The 18823-nt window shown below is 42.9% G+C and overlaps 1 protein-coding gene across 3 annotated transcripts in view; it reads left to right on the top strand.

Annotated features, from left to right (window-relative positions):
• LOC115215354 (putative helicase mov-10-B.1) overlaps nt 1–18823 on the top strand; it is a 64065-nt gene that overhangs the window by 8881 nt on the left and 36361 nt on the right. The window contains exons 2-7 of one of the 3 annotated variants that reach the window (XM_029784511.2): nt 17–224; nt 5511–5742; nt 10500–10610; nt 12798–12966; nt 16366–16502; nt 17984–18157. In XM_029784511.2, coding sequence (XP_029640371.1) covers nt 17–224; nt 5511–5742; nt 10500–10610; nt 12798–12966; nt 16366–16502; nt 17984–18157 — 1031 coding nt within the window. Of the gene's footprint in view, nt 1–16; nt 225–5510; nt 5747–10499; nt 10611–12797; nt 12967–16365; nt 16503–17983; nt 18158–18823 lie in introns of those variants that run through there. The other 2 variants (XM_036509055.1, XM_036509061.1) reach the window with 2 other exon arrangements.

The raw sequence follows: 18823 nt of genomic DNA on the forward strand, positions 1-18823 counted from the left end.
ATTTGTTCACTTTCAGATGGAAGATCACATTGAAGTGAAGACCGAGCCATGTGAAACAAAGTTTGGTGTCATTGTCATCTATTCTTCAGAATCTATTGGCAGAATGACTGTAATCTTCATTCCAAAGACGAAGGCAGTATTTACGTTAACCGCATATGAGATCTACGACGCAACAGAGGAGAAGTTAAAGAAGACGGAGGCATTATCACAGCTGATACGTGAAAGTGAGTTGACAAAGACCTGAAGTGTTGAGTATAGCAGTGGATTGTTTAGTTTCATTTCCCAATTTATATATAAACTGCTTCCCCATCTGTCCTAATTAATGTTACTGTTCTAATTAACCCTTTCGTTACCAACCCAGCTAAAACCAGTTCTGGTCCTGTAGTACAAATGTCTTGTTTTCATAAGTTTTGAATTAAAATCTTCCACCAAACTTTAGTCACAATTTATGTTCCTAACACTAGCTTAATGATAACTAAGTTATTTTACTAAATTCTTTGTTATATTTAAAATTAATTGAAAGAAACACAGAGCATCTCAACAGAAATCCAGTAATTAAAGGGTTAAACCTCTTCTTTAACTTTCCCTATTTCAGTGTCATGTAGTTAGAATTTTTGCTCTCTGTATTTAATGTTGCTGGTAATATTAATCTGATCTAATTAATGTTACCTGTAAACAATGGATATTTGTGTGTGTGTGTGTGCATGTATGCATATATGTGTGTGGGGACAATAAACGCTGAAAATGTGCAGAAAATAGACTGCCGGGGTGGGGATGCAAGCTAGGGGTAGTAGATAGCTTCCATTATCTAGGTGACCAAGTTTGTAGTGGAGGTGGATGCTCCAAGAGCATAGCTGTGAGAATAAGATTAGCCTGGGCAAAGCTCAGAGAGCTCCTGCCCCTGCTGGAGTGAAAGGCAGATTGTTTGATGCCTGTTGCGAACAGCCATCCTACACAGCAGTGAAACATGGACTGTGGCAACAGAGGACATGCGTAGGCTTGAAAGAAATGAAGCCAGTATGCTTCGCTGGATGTGCAATGTTCGACAGAGTGTAAGCATCTTGAGAGAAGGGTTTGGCATAAGAGACATCAGATGTGATGTGCAAGAGAGACGGCTGTGCTGGTATGGTCATGTGATGCATATGGACGAGGATAGCTGTGTAAAGAAGTGCCGATCCTTAACTGTGGAGGGAACTTGTGGTAGAGGTAGACCTAGGAAGAGGTGGTGAAGCACGATCTCTCTCTTTCTTTCTCTCTCTCTCTCTCTTGTCTGGCACCTGTGTCGGTGGCACATAAAAACACCATCCGAGCGTGGCCGTTCACCAGCCTCGTCTGGCACCTGTGTCGGTGGCACATAAAAACACCATCCGAGCGTGGTCGTCTGCTAGCCTTGTCTGGCACCTGTGTCGGTGGCACATAAAAACACCATCCGAGCGTGGCCGTTCGCCAGCTTCGTCTGGCACCTGTGTCGGTGGCACATAAAAACACCATCCGAGCGTGGCCGTTCGCCAGCCTCGTCTGGCACCTGTGTCGGTGGCACATAAAATCACCCACTACACTCTCGGAGTGGTTGGTGTTAGGAAGGGCATCCAGCTGTAGAAACACTGCCAGATCTGACTGGCCTGGTGCAGCCTTCGGGCTCCCCAGACCCCTGTTGAACCGTCCAACCCATGCTAGCACGGAAAGCGGACGTTAAATGATGATGATGATGAGGATATTGGGTTGTCTGGAAAGTGCGTGCTGATTTTTAAAGGAAAGAAAAAGGTCAATAAATACTTGCCATTACATTTTCAATCAACCAAATATGAACCATTTTGTTGCACAATGCATCTCTATCTTTCCTTTAACTTGAAAATACCCTCTTCCCAGAATTGTGGTGGTTTCATGGCAAAGAATTCATCAAGGTATCTTTTTACGTGATCCAAGGAATTGAAATTTTTACCATTAAGACTATTCTGCAGAGACCTGAATAAGTGGAAACCTGAAGGAGCAATATCTGGTGAATATGGAGGGTAGGGTAACACATCCCAGCCAAGCTGCAGCAGTTTTTGTCTGGTTCCCAAACCCTCAAGTGCTGAAAATGAACTTTATTATCTTCCATTTTAAAGGGTTACAGAATTAACACAGGTTATAGGAACATAAACCTTCTTCCACGAAAAGATAGCTTAACCTGTGCTCTAAATGGAGGTGTAGTCAAATCCTATTTTATGGACTCAACCATGTTCTAAAATAAGTCGAAAGGTAAGCTACTATAAATCGGCACGAACTTTCCGGACAACCCAATATATATATGTATATATATTGCGCGCTTATTTGTGGTTTTTCGAAATATCATCCATTTATTTATTACTGAAAAACTGTTTCAAGCAAAACATCAAAAAATTTTCGTTCTGGTAAGCATGCCGTCAAGAGTTGTTTCCCCTTGTACTCGGCGATTCTCTTCCTTCAGTTAACGGTGCAGATTTTTTTTTTTTTTTTCTATTTCTGAGTGTTTGTTATTGATGGTACTATGAACGTTGGTGGAGGCGCAATGGCCCAGTGGTTAGGGCAGCGGACTCGCGGTCATAGGATCGCGGTTTCGATTCCCAGACCGGGCCTTGTGAGTGTTTATTGAGCGAAAACACCTAAAGCTCCATGAGGCTCCGGCAGGGGATGGTGGTGATCCCTGCTGTACTCTTTCACCACAACTTTCTCTCACTCTTACTTCCTGTTTCTGTTGTACCTGTATTTCAAAGGGCCGGCCTTGTCACTCTCTGTGTCCCGCTGAATATCCCCGAGAACTACGTTAAGGGTGCACGTGTCTGTGGAGTGCTCAGCCACTTACACGTTAATTTCACGAGCACCGGAGAGCATAAAGATTGAAGTTGTAGCTGAGAGAAAGTTAGCAGACTGGAAGCCGTCTCTCTATCAGAAAAGAGTTTCCTGTCGGCTGATGATTCGGGCTGGGTATCAAGATGCTAACATCGTGGCTGATGCTCAATGCTCCGTGAACAGTTGTAAAGGCTGTAAGGCATGGCAGGAACGTCATGGAAACCAAGTCCCCCCCCCCAAAAAACAACCCGTGATGGTCTTTGAGTGTCTCCAAGAAGGGTGATGTTATGCTGCGCCGCGTCTTTCAAACGGGACCTTAGGCTCAACTAAGAGTGCAATGTGAAGCTGCTGGAGACTGTGGGGGTTGTCGCTGGAAGGCCATACGTGTGCGCAGGGCGATTCTGTTCTTTGTCCAGCCTCTGGAAAGAGTCAAATGTGGCTGTCAGAGAATTTCTGCGAATTCACTGCCCCCACCCCAACCCCTCTAATTTACCCAATGTCAGTCCCTTGGATTATGATGTGTGGGGCAGGGTTAAGAAAGACGCAAACTGCTCTACATGCAATACCAAGGCCATGCTGGTGACCAACATCGAAGAGGTATTCAAAGATCTTCCTAGTGAGGAACGTGTGTGCCAGGTTCCAGAAGCTGAGGTCGGCTACTTTGTGTAAACTCTTATCTCCCAGCCATCAGGATCTTGTTGATAGTTTTGGAGTTTCAGATTTATGTTTTCATTTAATCTAAGAATCAAATCGAAATCGATGAACATCAATGGAATTTGTAGTTTTGTGGTGCCGGTGCCGGTGGCACATACGAAAACCATCCGAACGTGCCGTAGCTGGTACCGCATCGACTGGCCTCCGTGCTGGTGGCATGTAAAAAGCACCAACTACACTCACGGAGTGGTTGGTGTTAGGAAGGGCATCCAGCTGTAGAAACACTGCCAGATAAGACTGGAGCCTGGTGCAGCCTTCTGGCTTCCCAGACCCCAGTTGAACCGTCCAACCCATGCTAGCATGGAGAACGGACGTTAAACGATGATGATGATTTCCTTCCATGTAAAATTCCAAATTCCTGCTTTTCCCCTAAACCACCTTTTCACTCCATCTCCTTACATCTCCCTTCTAAGTTGCCTATCGTTTCAATCCCCACAACACATCCTCTCATCAGTTACCTCTCTTGCCACCCAACATTCTTACCTATCCACCCATCTTTACACCTGTGGAATGTCATTCTTTCCTTCCTTACTCCCACCCATTGTTTCTTGCCACCCTCTCTGCCTATCTACGCCATTCACACTGCTCTTCCTTCACAAAACCCCAGCACTCCTTTTCGTCTTACCTGTACAACCCTAACTCACCTCCAACACCTTTAATGACTCACTCAGGATCCCTCTCAACCCTTGTCAATGACTCTTTCTCCTTCTCCTCACACCTGCCCATCCTTGTGCCTTATAATGTTAGATAACTTTATGCCCTCCGCTCCTTACACAATCCACCTTCCTTTCAACTTGATCCCTCTTTTCTCAGTATCCCCTTTCACTAATCCTTTCCCTCTCCCCTGCCATACTCCCCCAGCCCTTTCCTCTTACCATCCTTCATCCTCCTACAGCTCCTTTCTTCTCTACTCTAGGCACAAGGCCTGAAATTTTTGGGAAGGGGGGGACCAGTCAATTACATCGACCCCAGTACACAACTGGTACTTAATTTATCGACCCCGGAAGGATGAAAGGCAAAGTCGACCTCGGCGGAATTTGAACTCGGGGCATAAAGACAGACGAAATACCTATTTCTTTACTACCCACAAGGGGCTAAACACAGAGAGGACAAACGGATTAAGTCGTTTACATCAACCCCAGTGCGTAACTGGTACTTAATTTACCGACCCTGAAAGGATAAATGGCAAAGTCAACCTCGGCGGAATTTGAACTCAGAGCATAACGACAGATGAAATACTGCCGAGCGTTTTGTCCGGTGTGCTAACGTTTCCGCCATCTCGCCACTCCTTTCTATTCTTCTTCTGTTATAGGGGCTACTTTAGGGCCTTGGCCTTGCAAGTCATAAGACAACCAGTTATTAGTTATGGTACCATGTAAAAAGTACCCAGTACACTCTGGTGTTAAGAAGGGTATCCAGAGACCGATAGAATAAGTACTAGGCTTACAAAGAATAAGTCCTGGGGTTGATTTGCTCGACTAAAGGCGGTGCTCCAGTATGGCCACAGTCATATGACTGAAACAAGTAAAAGAGAGTAAAGAGCTTAGGATTGATGAAGCATACCTGTTATATACTTGGGTCTATTCAATGTATTTGTGGGTTTTTTTTTTTTTCTTTTATGTATGCCAGGGCTGCTCCGACTGGCTTCTGTACCTGTGGCACATAAAAAGCACCATCCGAACGTTGCCATCGCCGCCTTGGCTGGCACGTTAAAATCTCCAACCGATCGTGGCCGATGCCGGACCCCCACCCCCACCTTGGCACCTGTGCAGGTGGCATGTAAAAATCACCCACTACACTCGTGGAGTGGTTGGCGTTAGGAAGGGCATCCAGCCATAGAAACTCTGCCAGATCAGACTGGAGCCGGGAGCAGCCCCTGGTTTCCCAGACACCAGTCGAACCGTCCAACCCGTGCTAGCGTGGAAAACGGATGTTAAACGATGATGATGATGATGATGATGTATGAAATTTTCCCTCATTTTCAGATCCTGTTAAAATAACATGTGGCATCCCAGTGGATAACAGCACAAGATTCTATGATGCCAAGTTTCTGATAACTGCTGCGGATGGGGATTCTTTTAATGTATCAAAGACAGTCGTAGTCATTTTTGTGGATCAAGATATGAAGTCTCTGGAACCAGCTGCACCATATAAACCAGTAAAGTTGCCAGCGTTGAATTTTTCTTGTAAAACGGTCAAACTTCCTGGAAGAAATATGTAAGTTGCCCGGTTTTTTTGTTTTTTTAAAAATTTATTTATTCAACATCATCATCATCATTATTATATAATGTCCACTCTCCATGCTGACACAAGTTTTTATTGTTTGACATGGTCCCTTGAGTAAAAGGACCACATCATGCTCCATTGACCCCCTTTCACATAGTTTCTGGGGTTGAATACCTTTCCCACCATTCGGCATCCAGATTCCCCACTCAAATTTAATGCTTACTGATTCACATTATTTTAAATTGCTCATGCAACATCTCGTATTGGGTTGGGGCATAATTATTGCAGTTTTTTTTCAACAAATTTTATTTGTGGCACGTAAAAAGCACCATCCGTTCGTGGCCGTTGCCAGCCTCGCCTGGCCCCTGTGCCGGTGGCATGTAAAAGTACCATCCGTTCATGTCCGTTGCCAGTCTCGCCTGGCCCCCGTGCCGGTGGCACGTAAAAGCACCGTCCGTTCGTGGCCGTTTGCCAGCTCCGTCTGGCACCTGTGTGGGTGGCACGTAAAAAGCACCCACTACACTCACGGAGTGGTTGGCATTAGGAAGGGCGTCCTGCTGTAGAAACACTGCTAGATCAGACTGGGCCTGATGAAGCCTTTCGGCTTCACAGACCCCAGTTGAACCGTCCAACCCATGCTAGCATGGAGAACGGACGCTAAATGATGATGATGAAAAACATCTTCGAATGACAGTCTGATCATCTGCCAAGCAAATGGGAAGCAGTAATTGAAGTAGATGGTGAATATGCTCCAGAATAATCATTTAAAGATGTTTTTGTTGAATAAAATCTGTTGAAAAATTATTATGATGATAATTATGTGCCAACCCAATAGCTTTCAGGTTTCAATGGTGTGGTTGTTTATTTTTAGAATAACATTGTAGGATAGGTGGGAGAGGTTGGATCTTGTCAGTTTGAATGTAAAACAAGCAGAATATTTTGGGTTAGATATGGCCAGTGGAAATGCTGAGGAGTTAAAGTGTTTGGTTTTGCACCAGCAAAAGTGAAGTTGCTTTGAAATTTGCAACGCTAAAAAGGTTTCTATTGGGTTTAGGAATAATTCATGACTGCTGGGTTTTTGGGGTTTTTTTTCCCAAATTTAAAAATGCACACAGAAATAAAATGCATGGGCAAAATGTTTTCTGTTCTACAAGATGGTGTGTTTTGATTTTTTAAATTTTATTGATCGTTTTATATTTTCAGATCGTTAAAATTGAAAGTTAACTGGACAAAACAGCATTTTTGACACCATTTGCTTTTTGCATTTAATCGAGGGTTTAAAACCGAAGCTGGTCATGAGATTTGTGCTGTGTGTGGATAAGGAGCAATGTCTCAAAGTCCTGCCTGCTGTTGGTTTATGCGCTTCAAAAATGGGGATTTTGGCCTCTGGAACAGATCACACACTCATCAACCAATCGAGTTTGATGAACCTTGCCCATTGAGTAAAGGTGGATCACCACAGTATTTTCATTACAATTCATCTGCTCCGCCAATTCTCTGGTCGTTTGATGTGGATTTTTGTGAAGAAGTTGATTCAATCACTCTTCATTGAACTCAATTGGTTGACCAGTGTGTGATTTGTCCTTGAGGTCAAAATTCATATTTTTGAAGCAAGAAAACCATCGTGGGGTGGTACTTTGAGGCATTATTCCTTCTCCATACACAGCACAAATCTCAACACCGCAATTAAATTGCAAATGGTGTTAAAGATGCTCAGCTTTGTCCACTTGACATTCCAGTCTAATGATTTGAAAATACACAAAACCAATAAAATTAAAAAATCAAAACACTCTCTTGTAGAGCAGAAAATTCCCTTTCAAATGACATAAAACATTTCGCCATTGCGTTTTATTTAAATTTGAAAAACTTGTTCATAAATCATTCCTCAACCCGCTATAACTGAAGGGTAACGCAGGAAAGAGAGAGGTGATTTTAAGGTATGGTGATGAGAGAGGATAAAGTATAATGAGAGGAACTAATTTTGAAGGGGTGGCGGTAGAGAGGATAACAGAGAATAACGTCTGGCAGCTGACTTGGCAGACACCCATAAAATTATTAACCATCTTACAAACAATAACTCTGAGCACCTTTTCAAACTCCACCTGTAGACATGTTTACAAAGTCAGAAAACAGCACAGCTCCCATGACTTCAGGAAACATTTTTTCACACTAAGAGTTGCTGAGGCATGGAACAAACTGCTGGCATCAGTTGTTAGTTGTCGGAGCACTGCATCCTTCAAAACTTCCATGCTTTCTGAGATTCGCCAACACTACACTTGATTTTCTCCCCTCCATACACACGCAAGCATGTATCTGACTCATACACTGTTTGCTTCCCAGACATTTGTACATTACTGCATGTACTTTATATGCACTTTCTGACAAGTTGTGGTGCACCTGAGCGCTGTATACAATAATTTCATTATATATTTTATAGATGGCACATAGCACCATCCGTTCATGGCCGTTGCCATCCTCGCCGGTGGCACGTAAAAGCACCATCCGTTTGTGGCCATTGCCAGCCTCGCCTGGCCCCCGTGCCAGTGGCACGTAAAAAGCACCATCTGTTCGTTGCCATTTGCCAGCTCCGTCTGGCACCTGTGCGGGTGGCATGTAAAAAGCACCCACTACACTCACGGAGTGGTTGGCGTTAGGAAGGGCATCCAGCCGTAGAAACACTGCTAAATCAGACTGGGCCTGGTGCAGCCTTCTGGCTTCACAGACCCCAGTTGAACCGTCCAACCCATGCTAGCATGGAAAGCGGACGCTAAACGATGATGATGATGATGATGATGAGATACTGTTGGTGGAAAGAATAGAGAAGGGAGTGGGGGGGGAAGAGAAGGTATTACTGTCAGTGGTTAGGTAGGTAGAGAGGAGGAGAGTGGTTTGGGTGAGTAAAGGATGGAATTTGTGAAGAGGAGGGAACAGGAGAGAAAATATGAGGATTGAGAGAGGGGGAGCCTTTGAAGGAAAGAGGAGTGGGGGGGTCATGATGTATAGACCAGTGAGGGGAAAGTGATGAGGATGTTGAAGCTGTAGAGGAGGAAAGGAGTGATGGATGAGGTGGGCACAGGTACAGTGATGAGGATGGGCCAAGCCATCCTCCTCTTCTACATTGGTCTTGTGAAAGATGGAGGAGGAGGCAGAATGATGGTAGGGACATGGTCTCTGCATGAAAATGATGCAAAGAGTTTGGAGTTTACCTTGATTTAGTTCCTTAACAAGTCATAATAAACTAAAAAAAAAAGCAGTCGCAGATAAATGTTACTGCTAGTGTTTAACCCCAGGCAGATTCTCCACTAGCTGGTTTTCAGAGCAACACTCACTCTGCACCCTTTCTATAGTGGAAAGAAACTCAGGGAGAGCATAACAACAGGTGGTCCTCGGTGGAGAAACCCCTTTTAGGCAAGTGCTTTGGCCCTTAACTCCTGACATTCTAGGGGTTGGGAGTTGGGCCACATCTGGGTCATGACTCCCGGATGTCCACCTGCTGTCCATTTTAGTACACCTTAGGTGGGATTGGTTTCTCTGGTTTCTAGCACTGCTGTGATGTGTGCTGCAGCCCTGAGAAGGGCTAAGTACCCGTTTCCAGCTGGTTACACTGGTGAGCGCCCGAATGACCCAGGTGTGAGGGGTTTTTTTTTTTTTCTCACAGTCCCAGCAGGATTCGAACCCAGATCGCTGGCTTCAGAGGCACAGGCCTGCATGACTAAGCCCTCAAGGTTCTAGTCCTGCTCCTTCCAGAGATGGACAGCTATTTCATGAGGCTGTAGACAGATGAGCCTACAAATCCCCTGGCGCCAACTTTGACTGGATACTTTGGTTTTTGGATCCAGCGTCACTCAGGTCTCTGGCCAAGTTGGCCAGCTGGTTTTCTGTGCAACACTCACTCACTCTGCACACTTTATATATAATATATTGTTTGCAGGAGGACCGAACCCCTACTACCTTCCAGCAGCTAACAGGATTGTAGGACTGACCCAGTTTTGAGCTATTTCGCTCATCTTCAGCCTCAAGCACCTGTGCACTGGGGTGATAGCTAACATCCACTTCTGCCAGCGATGTATTGTAAACAATTTGACCCTCAGTCAACAAGCAAAATAAATTGTTGTAAAATCTCAAGAAGAGAATAGTGTATTAACATATATTTAACATATGTTTAACATATATTAACATATATATAAACCTTCTTAGGTTTACAGGTGACCCGTTCTTGGTCTGTAAATGGCTGGTTATTATTTTCTTGAAACGATCAAATTGAACTCGTCAAACCATTTTAGTATTTATGATTTGTATTTCTCTGTCTGCCAACTTTTTGAGCATGTAGCACCAATCCTAACCTTGTGAAGAGCAACTGAATCACAAGTGAAAATGGATTGGGGGGGAAAAAACTATGAAAGTCTGCCAGCTCAAGTGTATCTCTTTTTGGTAGTGGATCTAATCTGCCATTCCACTTTATGCCACCCCATGGCTGTCCTTGGAGGAGACCACTTTGTTTGATGCCACCACAAAGTGGCACAGTCCACTCAGTTGCAGGTCGGGGGTAACCTAGCTGATGTAATTCTTAGGTAAGAATGCAGTAGCATCGTTTCTGCTGCAGACTTTTCCTTGGAAGCGTTGAGAAACGGACATAAAATGATGATTTACAAAAGCTCTTTTTTTTTTTTTTTTTTTTTGTTCTGTCCACCCAAAGAAATTATTTGTTTCCACGTTTAAATTTTTTAATATTTCATAATATTTTGTAGGAGGGGAAGTCTGCCTGAGAAAAATTTCCATAATGTCGGAGTTTTTGTGACACAACGCACAGTTGATCCCCGTCTTCATGATATGAGCAAGAATGGCTTATTAAGTAATTGGTGAGTTGTTATTGCTACTACTACTACTAATACTAATACTGTTGTTGCTGCTGCTGTTGTGTAAGTCAACCAAGATCAAATAGTCCAATGGTGAAAGGTATTCCAGTCATGACCAGCCCATCAATTCAATAGATATCTAAAACTATATTGTCGTGTGCCCTTCTTTGTATAGAGAGGGGTAAGATTATTATTATCATTCTTTTCATCTCGGGTTATGTTGGAACCCCCTGGAGTCTTGCATGTATAGCAGGCTTTCGGCCTGCAGCCAACAGTACCATGCTATCTCATTTTACTCTTTTACTTGTTTCAGTCATTTGACTGCGGCCATGCTGGAGCACCGCCTTTAGTCGAGCAAATCAACTTATTCTTTGTAAGCCCAGTACTTATTCTATCGGTCTCTTTTGCCGAACCGCTAAGTGACGGGGACGTAAACACACCAGCATCGGTTGTCAAGCAATGCTAGGGGGACAAACACAGACACACAAACACACACACACACACATACATACATACATATATACGACGGGCTTCTTTCAGTTTCCGTCTACCAAATCCACTCACAAGGCATTGGTCGGCCCGGGCTATAGCAGAAGACACTTGCCCAAGATGCCACGCAGTGGAACTGAACCCGGAACCATGTGGTTGGTAAAAAAGCTACTTACCACACAGCCACTCCTGCGCCTAATACAACTATTATTATTATTATTATTCATCGTTTAATGTCCGCTTTCCATGCTAGCATGGATTGGACGATTTGGCTGAGGGCTGGCGAACCAGGTGGCTGCACCAGGCTCCAGTCTTGATCTGGCAGAGTTTCTACAGCTGGATGCCCTTCCTAACGCCAACCATTCCAAGAGTGTAGTGGGTGCTTTTACGTTCCACCAGCATGGGGCCAGTCAGGCGGTACTGGCAACGTCCTCACTCAAATCTTTTACATATGCCACCGGCACAGGTGCCAGTAAGGCGACGCTGGTAACGATCATGCTCAAATGGTGTCTTTTATGTGCCACCGGCACGGAGGCCAGATAGCTGCTCTGGCAACGATCACGCTCGGATGGTGCTCATAATACCCTACTAGTACGGGGCTCGAGTGCCAGTAATGCAACTCTGGTAACGATCACGCTCGAATGGGGCCTTTTAAGTGCCAAGGATTGTTTCTGCTTTTAGGCTCCAACATTTGGGTTACCTCTATTTCCTGGTCTCTTTTAGAGATACATTCTTAGCTGTTGAGATTGGTATGTCAATTTGAAGGCATTTTATATTCTTTTGATCTCTGACAACTATATCTGGTCTATTAGCCTTGATCTCTCTATCTGTATGTATTAGCATATCCCAGTGTATGGTTGCTTTGTCGTTTTCTGAGCCCTTTTCTGAAGTGTGCCTAATACCATCTTTTTTCTGTTGTCGTAGGTCCCAACTCTTTCATGTCTGTGGATATATTCCTTCTTAACCAGAGACAATATGATTTAATATTTCCTCTCCATCACCATATATTCTGCAGTTATTGCATTTTGGGTGGTTTCTGGAAGGGAGACTCTGATCTTGTACCACACATAAGAACCCTCCAATCTCTGCCGGTGTTGCATTTTTTTTTCTTTGTCTTATTCACCCATTTACTGGTTTCAGTCATTAAACTGCAGCCATGCTGGAGCACCACCTTTAGTCAAACAAACAAACTGACCCCTTTGTAAGCTTATTCTAACAGTCTCTTTTGCTGAACCGTTGAGTTATGGGGATGTAAACTGACCAACATTAGTTGTCAAGTGATGGGGGGGGGGGGCTGACACAAACAAAAATATATACATATATACAATGGGCTTCTTTCAGTTTCCATCTACCAAATCCACTCACAATGCTTTGGTCGGCCCAAGGCTGTAGTTGAAGACACTTGCCCAAGGTACCACGCTGTAGGACTGAACCCGGAACCATGTGGTTGGTAAGCAAGCTTCTTACCACACAGCCACACCTGTGCCTTTCTCTTTTCTGTTTAGCTTATCCCAATATTTGCCATGAAAGGATTTTTCTTGCTATTGTTTTACCATGACCCTTTGTACTTCCGGTTTTAGCTTAGATTTTAGAATTGTGCATTACACTAAATGCTCGGCAGCTTTTCTTCCAACTCTGAGGTCAGCAAGATCAAATAAAATTGTGTAAATAAGAAATTTCCTTTTTTTTTTTCTTTTTCAGTCCAGTGTTAAGACATAATTTGACTAAAAAAAATTATGTTGAGAAGATGAAGCTCATGATTGATCTCTGCTTAAAATCAGAATATGCCAATGTAAATATCCTGTTAAATAGCTATTTTAAAATCAGTTTTGTTAGAGAAGACGAGAAGACAGATATCTTTGAATTTGAGGTAAGATTTAGGTTTATATGTCCAATCATTGATCAACCTTTTCGTTACCAACCTGGTTGAAACCGCCTCTGGCTCTGAGTACAAAAATGTCTTGTTTTCATAAGTTCTGAATTAAAATCTTCCACCAAACTTTAGTCACAATTTATGTTCCTAACACCAGCTTAATGGTAACGAAGTTATTTTACTAAATTCTTTGTTATATATAAAAGTAATTGAAAGAAACACAGAGCATCTCAACAGAAATATGGTAACAAAAGGGTTAAAATATATAATAGAGTAACAATTCTTAGCCCTTTTGATACCAACCTGGCTAAAACCACCTCTGGCTTTGTAGTCCAAATGTCTTGTTTTCATAAGTTCTGAATTAAAATCTTCCACCAAACCTTAGTCACAATTTATGTTCCTAACACCAGCTTAATGATGATGAAGTTATTTTACTAAATTCTTTGTTATATTTAAAATTAATTGAGAGAAACACAGAGCATCTCAACAGAAATATGGTAACAAAAGGGTTAACAAAACTGTATGATAATATTTAATTATGTTTCTGTTCTGCTGTTCTCCAAGTCTTTTTCTGCCATTTATTATCTCTTCCTTCCACTCCTCCATTTCTTTCAACTCCAGGTGCTCATGTTTACCATTGACCACCCCTCAACCCTTGTTCATCATTCACCTCCACCCCCATCTCCCACCAACTGTCTCAATCTTTTGTTCTCATCCTCTTTTCATTCACCATTTTCTATCTTAACAGTCCACCCAGACACCTCATCACCCCTACCCTTATCTCTGTTCCCAGTTACTCCCACCCTTAATCATCTATATGATGCTGGGTGACCAGCTATCTCCTCTCTAGCACAAACTTGTTTCTACCCCTTTCATCATCATCATCGTTCAATGATGATGATGAAAGGGGTAGAAAGGGATGGTTTGACTGGGGTCATCGTTCAATGATGATGATGAAAGGGGTAGAAAGGGATGGTTTGACTGGGGTCATCGTTCAATGATGATGAATAAAGGGGTAGAAAGGGATGGTTTGACTGGGGTCATCGTTCAATGATGATGATGAAAGGGGTAGAAAGGGATGGTTTGACTGGGGTCATCGTTCAATGATGATGATGAAAGGGGTAGAAAGGGATGGTTTGACTGGGGTCATCGTTCAATGATGATGATGAAAGGGGTAGAAAGGGATGGTTTGACTGGGGTCATCGTTCAATGATGATGATGAAAGGGGTAGAAAGGGATGGTTTGACTGGGGTCATCGTTCAATGATGATGATGAAAGGGGTAGAAAGGGATGGTTTGACTGGGGTCATTGTTCAATGATGATGAAAGGGGTAGAAAGGGACGGTTTGACTGGGGTCATCGTTCAATGATGATGAATAAAGGGGTAGAAAGGGATGGTTTGACTGGGGTCATCGTTCAATGATGATGATGAAAGGGGTAGAAAGGGATGGTTTGACTGGGGTCATTGTTCAATGATGATGATGAAAGGGGTAGAAAGGGATGGTTTGACTGGGGTCATCATTCAATGATGATGATGAAAGGGGTAGAAAGGGATGGTTTGACTGGGGTCTTGCAAGCCAGGAGGGTGCACCAGGCTCCAATCTTGATCTGGCAGTGTTTCTACAGCTGGATGCCCTTCCTAATGCCAACCACTCTGAGAGTGTAGTGGGTGCTTTTTATGTGCCACCGGCACTATTGAAGTTTCCACACACTTAACAGGATTGTGAACCTTGCTTCATGCTGGGGTGCAAGGGGTGGGCAGAGCAGTTGTATGTCTACCCTCATTTATTGTGGGGGGCAAAAGTAGGTAGAGAGAAAGAAAACTGATGGGTAGGAGCTGCAAAACAGATAATGGTGACCAGGTGACCCCACAAGATGTGTAGAAGTGAATGGGTGGGAAGGTGGCGAGCTGGCAGAATCGTTAGCACGCTGGGCGAAATGCTCAGCAGTATTTCATCTGTCTTAATGTTCTGAGGTCAACTTTGCCTTTCATCCTTTCAGGGTCGATAAATTAAGTACCAGTTGCATACTGGGGTCAATCTAATCGACAGTCCCCCCCCTCCCAATTTTTTAAAGTTTCGGGCCTTGTGCCTAGAGTGGGAGAAGGAGTGGATGGGTAGGAGGCAGGCTGCCAAAATGGGTATGGGTGGGTGAACAAAAAAAAACAACCCCATGAGTCAGGGAGGGGGGAAATAGAAGGATGCAGAATAGTGGGAGCAATGAGTAGCAGGAAGAGTAAAGAAGATAGGGTCACTGGGGGATGGGGAGAGGCAGGATTGAAAGGGAATTTGTGATTGTATCTTGTGTAAGAGCCTTTCTTCCTCCCTCATCAGCAATCATCTAGCTGGTTTCTCTCTCATTCACCTCCATTTCTCCACCTTCTACATGCTCAATTCAGCCATTCTTCCCCCACCCGGTTCCCACCCTGTAAGTTCCTCTCGTTCTGTTTGGTCTCACACACACATTTGTAGTAATGGAGGCGTATTGTCTGATATGACAGAGCCACTGGCACAATAAAATGCAACCGAGCGGTTGGCAAAAATTAAAACTTTCTTTTAAAATTTCATGTTAATTTATGTTAATTTATGCTCCAAACACCAGCTTGATAAAAGACGATTATTTTACTTAATTCTTTGTTATTTTCAAGATTAATTGAACCATTATCATCATCGTTTAATGTCTGTTGTCCAAGTGGCATGGATTGGACAGTTTGACAGGAACTGGTCAGGATGAAGACTGCACCAGACTTCTGTGACTGTTTTAGCATGGTTTTTACAGCTGGATGCCTTTCCTAACACCAGCGACCCCAGCAGAGAGGACTGAAGGGAGAGGCAATGTGTTTTCACTGAAATATGGTAACAGAAGATTTCAGAGGTCTGTTTTGTCTTGCCAAGGACAAGAGGTCTGTTTTGTCTTGCCAAGGATAGTGTTGGTGCCATGGTACAATACATCCAATTGACACATGGTGTGTTTGGTGTTAGGAAGGACATCCAGCTGTAGAAACCATACCAAACATGAAGCGTAAGAGTGAGATGTGGTCCTTCAATCCATTAAGAAGGATCGAATAAGAACTGATCTGGATCATGCCATGCCATCCCGCATCTTGCCTGTACACATAAAATGATGATGATGATAAATTTTGTAAATTATGATAAATTATGTAAATTACATGTAATTTATGTAAATTCTAAATATTTTTGCATAATCACAATAAACTAAACATTTCAAAATTAAAAAATGAAAATCCAATATAAAATAAAATATGAGACTCTGTTATTTTAAACTCTTTTCCTGTCATCATCTTTGATATTATTGTTCTCCTCACTTCACTATTGACATCATCATCATCATCATCACTGCTCTCTTTGGCATAATTAATTTTCAAATGTCTCCTCAGATAAACACAGATGAATTATATGTGGGTGCTTCCCTCTATGTCTACGAGAAGGATGGTGATTCTGTACACCCTATCCGCTACGAAGGAAGGATAAAAGATTTGAATTCAGACTTTGCTACACTTGAATTCCCTAAAAAGTAAGTTCGTTCTTTCTGTTTTGGAGTTTGGAATGCCATTTAGCAGCAGATAACTGGTTGGTCACATCGGGAGAGGCTGGTTTTTTTAGAAGTGCGACTGATTCTCACTGAAATTACTGTGCAGCATTTTGTAAAGTGACAAATTGGATAATGTAGTCCTAGATAGACAATGCATGAAAGGAGGACAGAATGGTCAGGATTGAGGAAACAACTGCTTCTTCACAAACTAAGAAGTTTGTTTCTCAGCCAACAGGTTTGAGGTTCAATCCTGCTGTGCAGCATTCTGGCTGCCTTTTACCATAGCCCGAGGCCAAACAAAGCCTTATCATTAGATTTGGTTGAGAGAAACTGAAGGAAGTGTCTGTGTAGTGAAAAGTTTCAAGGACCAAAAACTGTTTTTCTCCGTTTGGTGAATTGATATACATGAATGTCTTTTGGACTGAATAGCGACTGGTGACAAGAAATGGGTTCTCTATAAAAATGTCAAGTACTGAAGACAGTGGGCAGGGAAAGGAGAAAGATCGATACCCCAGGAGAAAAAAGGTCTTCACCCATATAAGGTGCTGTTATCAGTTTGGTGAGATATGAAAGGTTTAGTCCACTTTGAACTTTTAAAGCCAAACCAAACGATAATGAAGAGATCTACAGTGAGAAGCTTGAGCAGTTTAAGTCAGCACTAGAAGAACAACGACCATCTTTGGTTTCAAGACGAAAGGTGTTCTTCCATCAGGATAATGTTTGGCCACATACAGCAAGAATGACATTCCAAAGGCTGGAGCAGTTTGAATGGGAAACGATGCCCCACCCACCATATTCGTCAGACATTGCTCCATCTGATTATCATTTGGACGGTAAAAATGTGAATTCTGTAGACGGGGTCAGAACAGTACTGGAGGAATATTTTTCATCACAGACAAGTGAATTTTGGATAATAAGTTCTGAGGTGAATTTGTTCAACTAAAACATAATTCTCTCCACTCATACTTAACACTCATCATCATTTAACATCCGCTTTCCAGTCTGATCTGGCAATGTTTCTACAGCTGGATGCCCTTCCTAATGCCAACCACTCCGTGAGTGTAGTGAGTGCTTTTTACGTGCCACCAGCATGTAAAAAGAGGAGGCTGGTGGTGGCCACAATCGGTCAATGCTTTTTATGTGCCATATGAATATATGTATATAGTGGTGTGCCTGTCCCACCACCACCACCATTGCTTTGCAACCAATGTTGGTGTGTCTACATCCCCTTAACCTAGCAGTTCAGCAAAAAGGGACCAATAAAATAAATACTTGGCTTACAAAGAATAAGTCCTGGGTTCAATTTGTTTGACTAAGGCGTTGCTCCAGCATGGCCACAGTTAAATGACTGAAACTAGTAAAAGAAAAACAGAATATAAAAATGCTTCACACCTTCCACAACCACTCTCCGTATTTTGATAAAACTGTTTTTATAATTGCTGTTTCTGTCTCCTCCTCCACAGATTTCTCCGGATATTCGATCCAGATAAGGAATTTTATCTCCATTATCAACCGACCAATTTTAATGCTTTCATGATGCACGCAGCACTGGATTTGATAGGAAGAGAAAATTTCGAAGATGTGATATTTCCAAAAGGGATAATTCACAAAAACCATGAAGATTCCTTGAAATTAAAGTAAGTCTTTTTATTTTGAGAATGTTATGTGTCGATCTGGGCCGTGGAGTCAAACAATTAAGGGGTAACTGGAGTCGGTAAAACTATACCGACTCTGACTCCCAATGTTTTTGTTCATTAATATAAACCAGTTATAAGATGTAGGCTTATTCAAAGTACGAGCATATGCACATGCTTTATGAGATATGAAGACCACAATCATTTATTTGCATAAAGAGGAGTCAGAGGTGCCAAAAGTAGGGGAGTCAGTCAGAGGTGCCAAAAGTAGGGGAGTCAGAGTCAAAGGAGCCAAAAGTAGGGGAGTCAGAGAGAACATTCTACAGTTTTCCTTTTTTAATTGGTGGTTCTGATTCTAATTGGGTTTAGCTGTTGCTCTTGCCACCAACTTACTGTTGGTCAAATGGCCAGAGTAGAGAACCTCTTGACATCTCTTTCCTCTTCTCTTACCAGTGCTACACCCATGTCCTATGCTGATGCGACAGAAAAAGCACCCAGCACCTCCTGTAAAGTGGTTGGCGTTAGGAAGGGCATCCAACCTTAGAAACCACGCCAAATGCAGTCTGCTGCATCTCTATGGTTTACCATTTCCTGTCAAACTGTCCATTCTATGCCAGCATGGAAAAATAGACATTAAGCCTTTTGTTACTGCTTTTATTTTGAGATGCT

This window comes from Octopus sinensis, linkage group LG1 (assembly GCF_006345805.1).
Source record: "Octopus sinensis linkage group LG1, ASM634580v1, whole genome shotgun sequence".
NCBI classification, from domain to species: Eukaryota; Metazoa; Mollusca; class Cephalopoda; order Octopoda; family Octopodidae; genus Octopus; species Octopus sinensis.